Here is a 14,315-nt window from a genome sequence, read left to right as displayed (position 1 = left end):
GCATTCCTGGAGAATTTCGGGACTTAGAAATACCAAAAAGTGCCTCTCCAACCATCTGAATTCGTCAAATATAGTTCTGGAGCCTAGGCCCCACCTTCTCGAGTTTCTTGGGATTTTCTGGCGCCATGGTGCCCGGGGCGGGGGGCGGGGGGCGCCTAGGGCGCCACTCTGCTGGTTTTCCCTTTTCTCCATTTTGCCTCCGCTTCGCCCCGTTTCAACTCCAATTCATTCCATGTTTTCTACCTGATATACCTACAAGAAAAATATGAAAATGCATTTCTTTAAAGTGCAATTTCATTAAAAAAACTGGTGTTAAATGTAAAGAAAATTAAGCTTGTTAAAAGATTGATCAAAATCCCCCAAACTTAAATGTTATTTGTCCTCAAGTAACACTACAACTTTAAAAACTAAATTTGTGATTTGATGTAATGGGTTTCTTAAGAATTTCCTACAATTTTGCCTCAAGAATGTCATAGTGCAACCAAAAAGAAATTCTAGTGAATCAGGCTAGGAGTAGAGTATAAGAATATCTTGTATTAAGTTAGGAATTTTGATTTCTATCAACTTCAAAATTAATTGTAATTTGTCAAACTTGGAATTCTTAGAAAGTATATAAGACAACTTTTAAGCACTCTATTAGTAAAGATTTGACTAATACTTTTATGAAATAAGAACAAGCTTAAAATTATATCCAAGTCTTCTCCTTTAGAAAGTTCAAGTGAAATCAATTTTTTATTAAACTTCTCCTCAAGCTTCTCCTCACTTTTCAATTCTTTTACTTTTTTTTTTCTTTTAAAATCATTTTTCAATCATTTCTACTTTTATGTGAAAATTACTATATCTGAATCTGTCTTTAATAATTTTGGATTTCACTATCATCTTCCTAAAGTTGAAAACTCATCACTTTCCTTCACTTGATAATTGTGAGTATTAGTTTGAAAATAGGTTTTAAAAGAGACTCAATTCTTATAAAATGTAAATCTAAGAATCCTAGGTTTTCAAAAAAACAATTCTGTTTTTTACCATAAATAGTAAAATTATTTTCCTTTATGTTTCCTACAAAATACCTCAACTCTAGAACAGTTCTATTTTCCTAAAGTCTCAACAAAGTTTTCTATAACATCCCTAAAATCAAAATTATAATACCCTAAAAATAACACCACATACCACAAGTCATTTTAAAGTGATATCAATTTAATATGAAGACTACTGAGGACAAATAAGGTTAAGTTTTTAAAAGATTTTCTCCCCCCTTCCCCCTCCAAACTTGATTTTTAACATGTATAACATTTAATATAAGAAATATAAGTAGGAAAAAATATCACAACTTAGAAATACAATCTATCCCATATGTCTATCCAAAATAAGTAGGAACAGTATGCAACAGAAAGTAAATCTAACCTACACATGCTATAATGAAAATTGAACTGAATGAAGTCCAAAAAAATGCAGGTATAAGCATAGAAAAATAAATACAACCGACTACATTTGTCCGGAATTATTAGAAGTTTAAAATAGTGACAAATTTAAAGTTCCAGTACAACAAATATAAGGAAATACATCATCATAGCAGCATTAACAACAGTGAAACCATAATTACTGAATATATCCCCAAACATCAAACAACTCAATTCACACAAACAACTAACACAACACACCACAAATAGTTACAACTCAAAAACAAATTAACACATATGTACCTTGGGTAGCCTCCCAAGAAGCGCTTGTTTAAATGTCGTCAGCCTGACAAATAAGGATTCCTAACATATCAAAATTTCAATTTAGTAATCCCCGATCAATCGCCCAATCTTTTGTTGATCTTAGAATTTCTATTAAATCCTCAAATTTCAATTTTTCTTGCAACTTTTCATTCTCAACTCTATAACAGTCACCTTGAAATGTGCAACGTTCGTTACACTGACATTAGGGTATAGTGTTAAAACAAGCAAAAGTTCTCACATGAAAATTAATAAAATTAGTCGATATTATGATTCATGGGAAGATAAATATCTTATACAATCAAGAAATTAAATGAGTTAGAGAAAATGCTAAAGAGTTTGATAGCTTAGGATTTAAACTTTGATATTAAGCAGGAGTCGTGGTAAAAATGGTGTAAGGGTAATTCTAGATAAATTTTTAAAAGATAATATAGTAAAAATTAATAGAATTAGGGATAGAATTATAATCCCAAAGATTGTTGTTGTTACTAAGATTATTAATCTTATAGTTGTTTATGTTTCTCAAATAGGTTTAAAAATATATGTTCAAAGGAAAAATTTTAAAATGACCAAAAATAATTAATATAAATTTAATATAAATGATATCGATTGATCGATTGAAAAAAAAAAAAATTATTTGAGGAGATTTAAAAAGAGATGTTGGTAGAGTGATAACAAATTTTAAAAATATTCATGGTGACTACGAATTTGCTGTGGCTAATGAAAAAGGTAGAGGCATATTTTATTTTTCTTTAGCTTATAATTTTGTTATTGCTAAAATTTTATTTAAAAAAAAATGAGTATGCTATCACTTATAAGAATGGATATAAGAAAACATAAATTGATTATTTTCTTAAGAGAAAATATATCGTTGAAATTGTAAAGATTATAAGATCATTCCATATGAAAGTTTAAGTATCCAACATTAATTATTAATTTTTTATTTTAAGATGAAGGGTTAAAAGATAAAAATACAAATTGTCATAGAATTAGATGAGAGTACGTAAAAGACAAATAAAATTATTTTTTAGTAAACTTCAAGATATTAATATTGATGATGTCCATGAAGCAACTAATGTTATGTGGGAAAAAGTAGCGAGCATTATTAAACATGTTACAAAAAATGCACTTAGATAATTAAAAAAAAAAACTCTTATAAATAAAAATAATTTGCGGTAGAATAATAAAGTACAAAAATAATAAAATATAAGAAATTTTATCATAAAAATTGGTTTAAATGTAAAAGCTTTTAGAATAGGGAAAAACATAAGGTGAACCATATGAAGTATAAGCGAACAATTTGTGAAGCTAAAAATTCTATTTTAGTAATCTTTATAATAAATTAGATGCTAAAAACAAGAGAGATATACGTATAAACTAATCAAACAAAAAGATAAGAAAAGGATTTAGTAAAGAAAAAATATTATAGATGAAAATCAAAAAATAATTTTTTTAGATGAGTATATTCAACATAGGTGGGTGAAATATTTTAATAAACTTTCCAGTAAAGATTTTACGATCATTTTTAGTGAGCTTAATATCATTAATAATAAGAAAATTTTTTATTTTTATCATTGCATTAGTAAAAAAAGTTGATGAGTCTTTAAAAATAAAAGGGTAGAAAATTAATAAAGCGTGATAGTATTTTAATAAAAGTGTGAAAATATTTAGGAGATTTAGAAATTTCTTAGCTTACTAAATTTTTTAATATTATATTAAAAATTAAAAAGATGTATGAAAAGTGGATGAAGAATATGTTGATCCTTATTTTCAAGAATAAAGGGGGATGCACGAGAGTGCAAGTTATAGAAGAATTAATTTAACATTAAAATTATGGTAGAAAGTAATAGAACATAAGTAAAGACGTGATACAAAGATTTCACAAATTCAGTTTAAATTTATGACTGTCGAGTCTATTATGGAAGCTATACATTTATTGAGAAGCTTAATAGAGAAGTACAGAGAGAGTAAAGAGGACCTACATATGATTTTTGTTGATTTAGAAAAAGGTTAAGATAAGGTTCCATGAGAAGTTCTTTGGAGAGTTTTAAAAAAGAAATGTTGTGATATGACTTATATTCAAGTCATTAAAGATATGTATAATATAGTTGTTACTTGTGTTCGAACAGAAAGAGGATTGACCGAGTATTTTTCTTATTTTAGTTGGATTACATCACAAATCGGCTTTAAGTCCATATCTTTTTGCTTTAGTTATAGATATTCTTACTGGGCATTTACAGAAAGATGTACCTTGGTATGTTTTTTGCTAACGATATCCTTCTTATAGATTCGACTAGAAAAAAAGTTCAGAAATAACTTGAACTATAATGGTCAACTTTAGAGTCTAAAACTTCTCTTTTGAGTAGATTTAAAACTAAATACATGGAATGTAATTTTAGTAATATTGGATCTAGTGGCGGGATTGTGACAATGGGTGATCAAGTCATTAAAAGAAGTGAATGATTTAGATATCTCGGGTATATTATTCAAAGTGTAGATATAGATGGGGATGTTATTAGTAAAATTCAAGTTAGATGATTGAAGTGGAGGAATGTATGGGACCCATTGTGTGATAGAAAAGTACCGCTTAGACTTAAAGGAAAATTTTATAAGAAGCTGGTAATATCTGCAATACTTTATGATGCAGAATATTGGCCTACAAAAGAGAAGTATAAAACTAAGTTATGTGTTGTTGGGATGAGAATGCTTAGACAGATGCGTGACTTTACACTTAGAGACAATGTGAAACGAATATATCCATGAAAAGGTGGTGAAGCTCTAGTGGCAGACAAAATTAGAAAGAGTCATCTTAGATGGTTTGTTCGCATTAAACGACGATCATCTGATGATCCGGTTAGAAGAGTAAATGTTTTGGATTAAAATTTTGTTAAGAAAAGTAGAGGTTGACCTAAAAAAGACGTAGGTGTAATGTATAAAAAATTCTCATAATTTAATAGAATTTAGTGAAAATATGACACTGAATATGACTCAATGGAGAGAAAAGATTCACGTAGCCGACCCCATTTAGCGTACCCTTTTCTTCGAACTAAATACACAAAATAATATCTCCCCAATCTTAATTATTCAACCTGAAAATCCAAGCTATATTATTTTCAGGAGAAAGTGGGTTGAATTTCTTTAGATATTGAAGATGATTCAGGTCTTCCTACAGTGTCATCTCTTGTTATTCATAATCTTATAAGTAAAAAAGAGGAAACATTAAAAAGAACTACAACATAGGTATATTTGACATTGTGTACTCGTGACAAAGGAAAACAGAAAAATAAAGTTTACGATTCAATTACAATGCCCATAATCCATAAACCCTCCAGATTCCTCATTGAGCCTTTACCCCGTGATTAGTCTAATTCATCTTCGAGTTCTAAGTCTTCTAGTCATAAACCTAAGTCTAGCTCTGATCATAAATCTAATGATTCCAGTCTTCCCATTACTGCTTGTTAGGGGATGAGGTCTAGCACCCAATACCATTATCTAATTGTGTGTCATATAAGATCTCTCACATTTTTTTTGGGCTTTCACCTCACATTTATCTTGTATGGAGATTCCTAATACTGTGTAGAATGCTCTAAAAGTTCCTAAGTGAAAAGAGGTTTTCTTCGAGAAGATGAAAGCTCTAAAAAAATGACATGCAAAAATTGGTTGATCTGCCTAGAGGAAAAAACTATCAGATGCAAATGGGTGTTTACAGTCAAGTATAATTTTGATGACTCTCTAGAACAGTACAAGGTTCAACTAGCTGTCAAATGATTCATTCAGACCTATGGTATTAATTGCTTCGAGGCATTCACTACAAAAGTTTTTTTGTCATTTGCAGCTAATCTTGAATGTCACTTACAATAGCTAGATATAAAAAGTATAGTTCTCAATGAGGACTTAGTGGAATAAGTGTATGTGAATGTACCTCCAAGTTTTAATGAGAAGTTTGGCACAAAAATGTGCAAACTAAAAAAGTCTATATGGGTTGAAGCAGTTACCAAGAACATGGTTTGAGAAATTTACTCTGTTTGTTAAAGAACGATGGTATACTACAGTGCAAGGGAATCATATATTGTTCTTTAGAATATCAAAAGATGGTAAGATAGTCATACTGATTATATATGTTAATGATATAATTCTCATTGAAGATGATGTATGTGAGATGAACCATTCGAAAACTTCTTTCTCATCAATTTTTGAGACCAAAGACTTAGGATTTCTAAAGTATTTCTTTGGCATGAATGTTGTTGGATCGAAGAAATGGGTTGTTGTTTCCTAATGAAATTGTGTGTTGATCTTTTAAAGAAAATTAGGATGAGTGATTATAAGCCTACAGACATTCCAATTAATCCCAATAGAAGATAGGATATGGGAAAGGTCATCCAATGGATACATTTCAATATCAAAAGTAAGAAGAAAAGTTGATAGACTTGTCAAATACACGGCCAAATATCGCCTTTGTTGTAGTTTGATAAGTCAATTTATGTATTCATCTTATGAGAAACACCTTGAAGCAATTAACATGATTCTTAAATATTTAAAAATACACCAAGAAAGGTTTACTCTTCAAAAAGACCACATAATTAAATATAGAGGCATACACTGATACAAACTGAGTGGGCTCAATTATTAACAGAAGAACTACGTTCAGATATTCTATGTATGTTTGAGAAAATTTGGTTGCATGGCGTAATAAGAAACAAAATGTGATTGCGAGGAGCAATGTCAAAGCTAAATACATGGCTATGGCTAATGGAGTACGTGAAATGTTATGGTTTAATAGATATCTTGAAGAGCTACAACCCGATAAACATGCTAATGAAGTTATAATGTGACAATAAAACAGTCATAAGCATTGTATAAAATATGGTACAACATGGCCGCACAAAACATGTGGAGATTGAGGCTCCATTTGGGGCCACTTTTTTTACGCGGCGCGGCCCCAAACTGCAAAACTTTTCCGTTTGGCTCCCAACTTTGCAGTCAAAGGAAGCTAAAGCAAGCGGAAAGCCGGCTGCAGGATTAACCCCGCAACACAGCTTTCTCTTCTCGCGTTCGTGGGGAACGTTCGATAATACCCCTGGATCGCAGCATATAGAGTCGAAGCTCCTTCCTTGCCTTCGAAGCTCCTCCCTGCTCGATCCTCCACAACGGTTGAGGATATCCATTCGGTCCTATCGTGTGAAAGAAAGAGCGAGAGGGTATCGTGTCGATTCGCGCCTGAGCAATGCACATCCCACTATGAGCGGCGTTTGTCCCGATTATGAGTTGCGTTGTTTGTCCCTGTTGTAAGCGGCGTTCGTCGGGACGGTGGAGAGTAGGAGAGGAGTGTGCTTATACCGGCCTTCGTTCCCACCATCTGAGAGCAGGAGAGAAAGTGTTTCTCTTTTTCTTTCTGGATTCTCTATTCTCTGCCCCCTCAAAGAATTATCCCGTTTTCAATCCGGCGATCTCTCATTTCCCTTTACTGTTATGCCCTGAGATGTCTTTAAAATTGTATTCATCATAAGGGATAGACATGTGCAACTTCATTTGGAGTGATCATTTGTAGGTCCAGGTTACCCATGATTACTTTCATCGATTATAAAATAAAATTTGTTGATAAGAAGATCAAAGATTTTTGTCAAATATAAGGAATCCACCTAAAGTTTATTTTTATTCACCATCATAAAATTAATGGTTTATTTTAATTAGCAAACAAGCTAATTTGCAGCTTGCTCAAAACCGAAGGTCACAGGTGCCAAAAATAAGTAGGTGATAAAAAAAGGCAAGATATTAACAAAAAAAAAGATTTTACTTCAGAAGTATCAAAAATATCATTGTCACGGTACTATTTTAAACTGTTTTACCAAACAGGGGCAGCATGGTCATTTTTCTATAAGCAGCTGCTCCAAAGTTGTTTTCACACAGCTGCACCAAACAGGCAGTCAGCTTTCCTGCAGCAGCTTCCTCGAGAGCGCGGCTGCAACTGAAAAGCTAAAAAGCTGCAGCTGCGCCAAACAGAGTCTGAAACACTTCATAAAATGAACAATTGATTGTGGAGCTATTTTCATGACTTATATTCTGACTGTGCAACAAACATTATATATCTTTATCGAATGACTTTTTTGACCTAATTTTGAGTTCTTTGCAAGCAAGTTGGGTAAGATAGATATCTATGCACCAGCTTGAGGGGAGGGTGTCAAAATTTTAGGAATTTATTATTTTGGTGTCTTCTAATTTTAGTATTTTCTATGTTTAGTATTTTCTACTTTTAGAAGTTTTTATTGTTAGTAAAATCTGGCTAATTTTATGGCTTTACCAATTTGGTGGCTTTCCCGTGCTATTCATCTTATAACTTGTTCTTAGAATAGTGTAGGTGAATAATTATTTTCGTCACAAGAAAAATTACACAATATTATGCATCATACTACTGAAAAATGTTGTTTCTCTTGCATTTTTGCATTAAGTTAACAAAACAGTCATAAGCCCCACAATTCAACTATTATTTTTAAAAACAAAAAGAAATTAAGGGTATGAAATCTTAAATTACACATTTCTTGTCTTGCATTTCCGCATTCTCTCATATTTTAATATCACCATATTTCCTATTTCACATCCCACCCAACTCACGCACTAAGAAATACACCTTCATAGACATCATACTCTTAATGCCAATGCAAAAATTGGCTAACATAAGAATCAATGGTATTCATTCGATCAGCTTCACATGCCAATACAACCATTTGCTCAACTTCATTAGCCTAGATTGGAGAATGAAGTAATTTTAGCCAAGGTTGGTATCTTTTTGTTCACCATTTCTTTCCCAATATAGTAATATGTTGTAATCATAATTACTAATCCATCCTTCCCCAATTAATCAAATTGTTAAAGTTTGGCATCTGAGATCAAAATACCCTTAGATACGCAAGAAGTAATTTTTCGACATTATTTTCCCTTACATAAGCAAGGCATAACGGAAAGCTTAATGGTATAATTCATTCTTATATCGCTATGGAAATCATGCCCCTCATAACTTTGTTCTCGTAATCCAATGTGAAAATTTTGACATGGTAAGATGCAATAGCAAAACATAAGGGCACCCAAAATCAATGGATAAATGTTGCTATTAGTTGCTTAGGAACCAAAGAGTAAATCTCATGTGACTAAATGAGCTCATTTGAAGAGTCAAATACTATCTAGAACATTTGGTAAATCTTTTGTTGAATCCTCTATGTTGTATGCCGATTTTACAAATGCCGGATTTTAAGAAGTATATCTTATTATCACTTCTTTTACAAGTATCATGTACCTTGTAAAATTCGGCATTAAGCATATCCTGACAGCCAATAATGACTCAATATGAACCTCTAGCAATTATGATTTTAAGCAATTAGTTTATCTATATTAATTAATTGCATACATAGCACACAATTCCTATGTATTTACAAATCTCACACCTAAACTTTCATATTTACACACATAGCACTCAAGTATTTAATATTACATCAAAAATAGCATTATACCACTTGTTAAAAGCGAAATACACCTTTTCATGCATACGTTTAAAGCACCAAAGTGCTATTTTTGTAAAGATGGAAGTTCAGGTGTGAGATATGTAAATAAATAAGAATTGTGTGCGAGGTATGTAAATTTCACTAACTATTTTGTGGCCAAGTTCAACCTCTAGACATTCCTGTCCTCGATTGTTTCCCTCAACGCCTTCAACTGAGAAGAGTTGACCGGATTAAAAGTGCGAAGCTTGTTGTACCATAGAATGCAGTTTAGATGTTCAGAAAAAGAAAAAAAAAAACCCCAATTCTTATTAGATACGAAACAGTGCTTGTTAAGAGCTTAAAACGCATCAAGGATAGCTTCATTGATTGTGCCAAACAAAAACTGGATCAAAGTTTCAGCTTAAAGAATTAGATAGAATCACTTTTCGCCCTAGAACTAATTTTCAATTAAAATGGTTAAATCTAACATTAGATCGCACAGTGTTAATTTGGATGATTATAAAATCGAAGAACAAAGAAATATCGTGTTATAAGGAATTGTTCGCAATGGAAAAAATATGAAGAACTCGCATGAGGGTAAAGATGACCTGGAGCTCGCTTTTAACCATGGTGGAAACGTCTGAGAATAGACGCTCAAGATAATCAGCAAGCTGGTCACGCTCCGTTCCCCTTCTCTCCTCTGTCATGGCTGTTGCTCCCATCAATCATGGAATCTAGAACCTCATTTCTTAATGGAAAAAATTAGGGGAACAAAAGCAAACTTTTCCAAACCCAAATGCGGAATTACTCGATCCTTATTTTTTTATTTATCTGACATCTAATATTTAATTTTAATCTCTTTGTCATCTTATCTCTGCATAGACTCTCGCATGCAGAGTTACGTATGAAGTCCAATAAAATCGCACCATCTGAGAAAAAAAAATTGATCCGGTAACACAGGGAAAAATTCTCTCCGTATTATTCAGATGTTATTGTATGTTATTCATGTGTTATTGTGTTCTGGGAATATTTTTGGTGTATAATAACACAATAACATATCAATAACACTTGAATAACATACAATAATACATGAATAACACGAGGGGGGAATATTCCCCTGTGTTACCTGGCCGGGTTTTTTTTTTGCGTGATTTCACGTGTGGCGTGATTTCATTGGACTCCGCACGTAACTTTACGTACGGAGTCCTGATGTAATATTTTTTTCCTGCATAGAAAGTGTTTTTTTTTATTATTATTGGGAAAAATGAGCTTAATGGGTCTCACATTATAGTTGGTAAATGTGTAAAAAAGATATATTTAATTTTTTAATGTTAAAATAGTAATATTTTTATGAATTTCTTTTCAACCATTCAAAACATTAAATATAATATTTTAATCACTTAAATTTTAAATATTATATTTATAATTTAGGTGACTAAAATATTATATTCAATATTTTTTAATGATTATTGCCTAAAACCTCTATTTTTATATATTATGAAAATTTTGGGTGAGATAACTATAGAGAAAAGGTTTACCATTTAGATTTATAAATTCATAATTTTTAGATGGTATATATGCAAATGTATGATTTCATGTTATGTTGCTTTTCGTCATGATACTTTCTTCAAGCTTATTAATATACATTAATGAAATCTTACTAATATGCTACCTAATTAGTTGATGCTAATCCTAGAAAATATGCAATTACCTTAAAAGAATAATGCATTGTTATATTTTGAAAATAATTAAATTATGCAAAAAAAAATCATAATTTTTTTTGGTTCACCTTTTAGATCAAAAGATAAATCAATTTTAATTAATGAAATTAAATTATTTAGTTAATGATGAGCCTACATAAATCTAATCTTAAAATTAAAATATTAAAAAACTTATTCAATAATTTTATGGAGGACAAAAAAAATGCATTATGAAGCAAATCCTATAAAATAAATATGGTTGATTTTAACATATAATGATTAATTGGAACTATATTCATCAATAGTTATGACTCTATAATTGCATACAATATTATACAAACAAAATTTACGATAGAAATTCCTATTTTTCTTATGTCAATATGACCAATACAATTCATGACATGACATATCGAAAGTTATGTGATGAGAACTTTAAGAATTTTTGCATAAATAAATTTATTTGAAAATCAACCAAATAAAATACTCAAATTGTATGAAAGAATAACAAAATTAAAATATGATGTAGAATTACATTAATTTACTTCGAGTCAGATAATTTTTTCAACTAATTTTGCAAATAAAATTGGTTCTATGGTCTCTAACTTTTTCGCTCTAGAATTTCTTATTTTCCCCCATTTTTCTCATTATAACTCTCATTTTAAGAAAATTGGAAAGCCTGCGAAAAATTTTTTGTTAGGTAGTATATAAAGTATATATAAAAAATTTAATAAAGTATGTAAATGTAATCCTTAAAAAAACATTTTAATGTTAAATCTTAATTTTAAATAGATCTTCATATACCTTGAAATAGATATAGGATTTCAGAAATTATGAAAAATTATTAAGAAATATTGTATTGTGGAGAATTTTCTAGTAAGGATGATTTATAAATATGTCGATGCTTCATTTCAATGTCACCATTTTAATCCAGTGCGTAAAGATAAGAGTACTAGTGTATTATGTTATTATCTCTGAGGAACTTATTCAATGATGTCTTAGTATACTTGTTGTTTAAGCCAAAATCTTGAATTCAATTTGGAAACAAATGTTGATATGATCTTAGTGCAGTTAAATGTAATTAAAATGTCATCTACAAACACTAAAACAAATATTACATCTTTGTCTTTATTGTAAATGAACAAGAAAGGATCATCCTTACTTTTTATAAATTCATATTTAGCAAAGAATGTTGATTATGCATTAAACATTGATGTGAAGGTTGTTTGAGTCCATATAGTGCCTTTTTAAGAATATAAACGTATTTTGGATGTTAGGAATCTTTAAAATGTTGTGGTTGATGAATTTATATAGTTTTATGAAGAGTATTATGTAGAAAAGCATTAGAAACCATTATTTCTTGTTCCTTAGATATATCTTAGAAGACGAGTGAGTTGTTGAAAATGATGAGTTGTTGGATTGTGCATATGCTAAGATATTTGATTTACAATAAAATTTATATTCAATATAGTAATGGTTAAGTATTGCATTGATTTTATCAATTGCTTATGAAATCCTAGATTATGTAATGGAGTGTCATTCATTTGAGTTTGCTCTTTAGGAGATCGTGATGTACTAATGACCACACAGTCCCGCATCTCTGCTATTTGATTAAGTTGTTGTGTATTCCTTTAATGATTCAAAAATACATTGTATCTAATCTCTGCCATTCAATTCCAAGAAAATAGGTACTTGATCCTTGTTGCTTAAGCTGAAATCTTGAATTCAATTTCCAAACAAATGTAGATATGATCTTAGTGTAGTTACATGTAATTAAAATGTCATCAACATACACTAAAACAAATATTATAGCTTTATCTTTACTATAAATGAACAAGGAAGGATCAACCTTGTTGTTTATGAATTCAGTTTGAGCTAAGAATGTTGATTGTGCATTAAACATTGATGTGAAGGTTGTTTGAGTCCATAGAGTGCCTTTTTAAGAATATAAACATGTTTTGGATGTTGGGAATCATTAAAATGTTGTGGTTGATGAATTTATATAGTTTTATGAAGAGTATTATGTAGAAAAGCATTAGAAACATTAAATTACAGAATTTTCCAATTATTATGAAGTGCTATAATGAATAATATGTGAATCATAGATATTTTAGCCATCAGACAAAATTTTTTCATGTAGTTTATTCCAAACTCTTGTTTATAGTATTGAGTTACCAACCTATAATTGTATTTAGCCTCCTAGCCATTAACCTAAAATTTAGTAGTATAGTTCCATCTAGAACTCAAGATGGGTTGATCATTAGGTAGAGGAACCAATAATCATATTCCTTTCAATTATAAAACTTGAAATTTCTCAGTCATTGCTCTCCTCCGCTGGATCTGTTTCACAACTTGTGTATAATATGTAGGTTATGGTTGGGATGTGAGTTTATGAGTCAAATTAAGTTTCTGAATTGGTTTAAAATTGCCTGTTTTAGTCTTTTTATCATAGAATGTGTTTGAGGATTTTAAATAGAAAGCTATGAAATAAAACTTAGTATTGGTATTGGTATATCATGTTGTAGAGTTTCCAAAGGTGATTTAGGATTTTGGGGATTAGTAGTTATTAGTGAATTATTATATGAGATTTAATTTTAAAGATTGGTAACAACAAATGGGGTAATTTTTTGAGAGTTAAGTAGGTATGTGGTAGGTGCAAGAAGAAGTGGTGAGGTACTTTGGTGTATAGATTATTTTCCCAAGGATTTATCTTCCGCACCGCTATAGGCATAGGGAAAATTATGCTCATCAAATACAACATGTTTTGAGATGATTATCTTACTTGTGATTGGATTGTAGCATCTATAACCCTTATGAATGGGTGAGTAACTAAAAAAAACACATTGGATTGAGCTAATTTGTGAGTAGATCGTGGTTGTCTCCATAGAAAGCAACTATTTTGAGTACTCTTAAATACATTTTTGAAGTTGCAATTCCCTCTTAGATGTTGAAATGGAGATATTTGTCTAGTGGTTCTAGTAGGGATTATGTTGATTAAATAAACAGCAATTTTTGAAGAACTTCATCCCAAAGAGTGTACGATAATTTTCCATCATGAAGTAAAGTTCCTATTATTTTTATAATATGTCGATGCTTCATTTCAACCTCACCACTTTACTCCAGTGTGTAAATATAAGAGTATTGGTGTATTATGCCATTATCTTTGAGGAACTTATTCAAGGAAGTGTTAGTATACTCCCCACCCCCATCAGATCTTAACACCTTGATTTTGATTTTAAATTGACCGAGCAGGGTATGTATAAATATTTGAATTTTGTGACATGCTTCATAATTTTTTTGCATATAAACTACCCAACAGTACCTTGAGAAATTATCTATGAAAACTATGCAATATCTATATCCTTTATCTGAAATAATAGGGAAATGATCCACATACATTTGTAATTTGGAGCACATTGATGCCCTAC

The 14,315-nt window shown here is 30.6% G+C and overlaps 1 protein-coding gene across 2 annotated transcripts in view; it reads right to left on the bottom strand.

Moving 5' to 3' along the window:
• Window positions 1-9,992, bottom strand: part of LOC110031617 (biogenesis of lysosome-related organelles complex 1 subunit 2) — a 62,687-nt gene extending 52,695 nt beyond the window's left edge. For both annotated transcript variants that reach the window (XM_020734915.1, XM_020734914.1), the window contains exon 1: window positions 9,799-9,992. In XM_020734915.1, coding sequence (XP_020590574.1) covers window positions 9,799-9,912 — 114 coding nt within the window. In that variant the 5' untranslated portion in view covers window positions 9,913-9,992. The remainder of the gene's footprint in view (window positions 1-9,798) is intronic.
• Between the last annotated feature and the right edge of the window lie 4,323 nt (window positions 9,993-14,315).

Source organism: Phalaenopsis equestris, unplaced genomic scaffold, assembly GCF_001263595.1.
Source record: "Phalaenopsis equestris unplaced genomic scaffold, ASM126359v1 Scaffold000840, whole genome shotgun sequence".
Classification (NCBI taxonomy): domain Eukaryota; kingdom Viridiplantae; phylum Streptophyta; class Magnoliopsida; order Asparagales; family Orchidaceae; genus Phalaenopsis; species Phalaenopsis equestris.
Note: the sequence above shows the minus strand (reverse complement) of the source record. Positions and strands in the feature narration are given on the sequence as shown.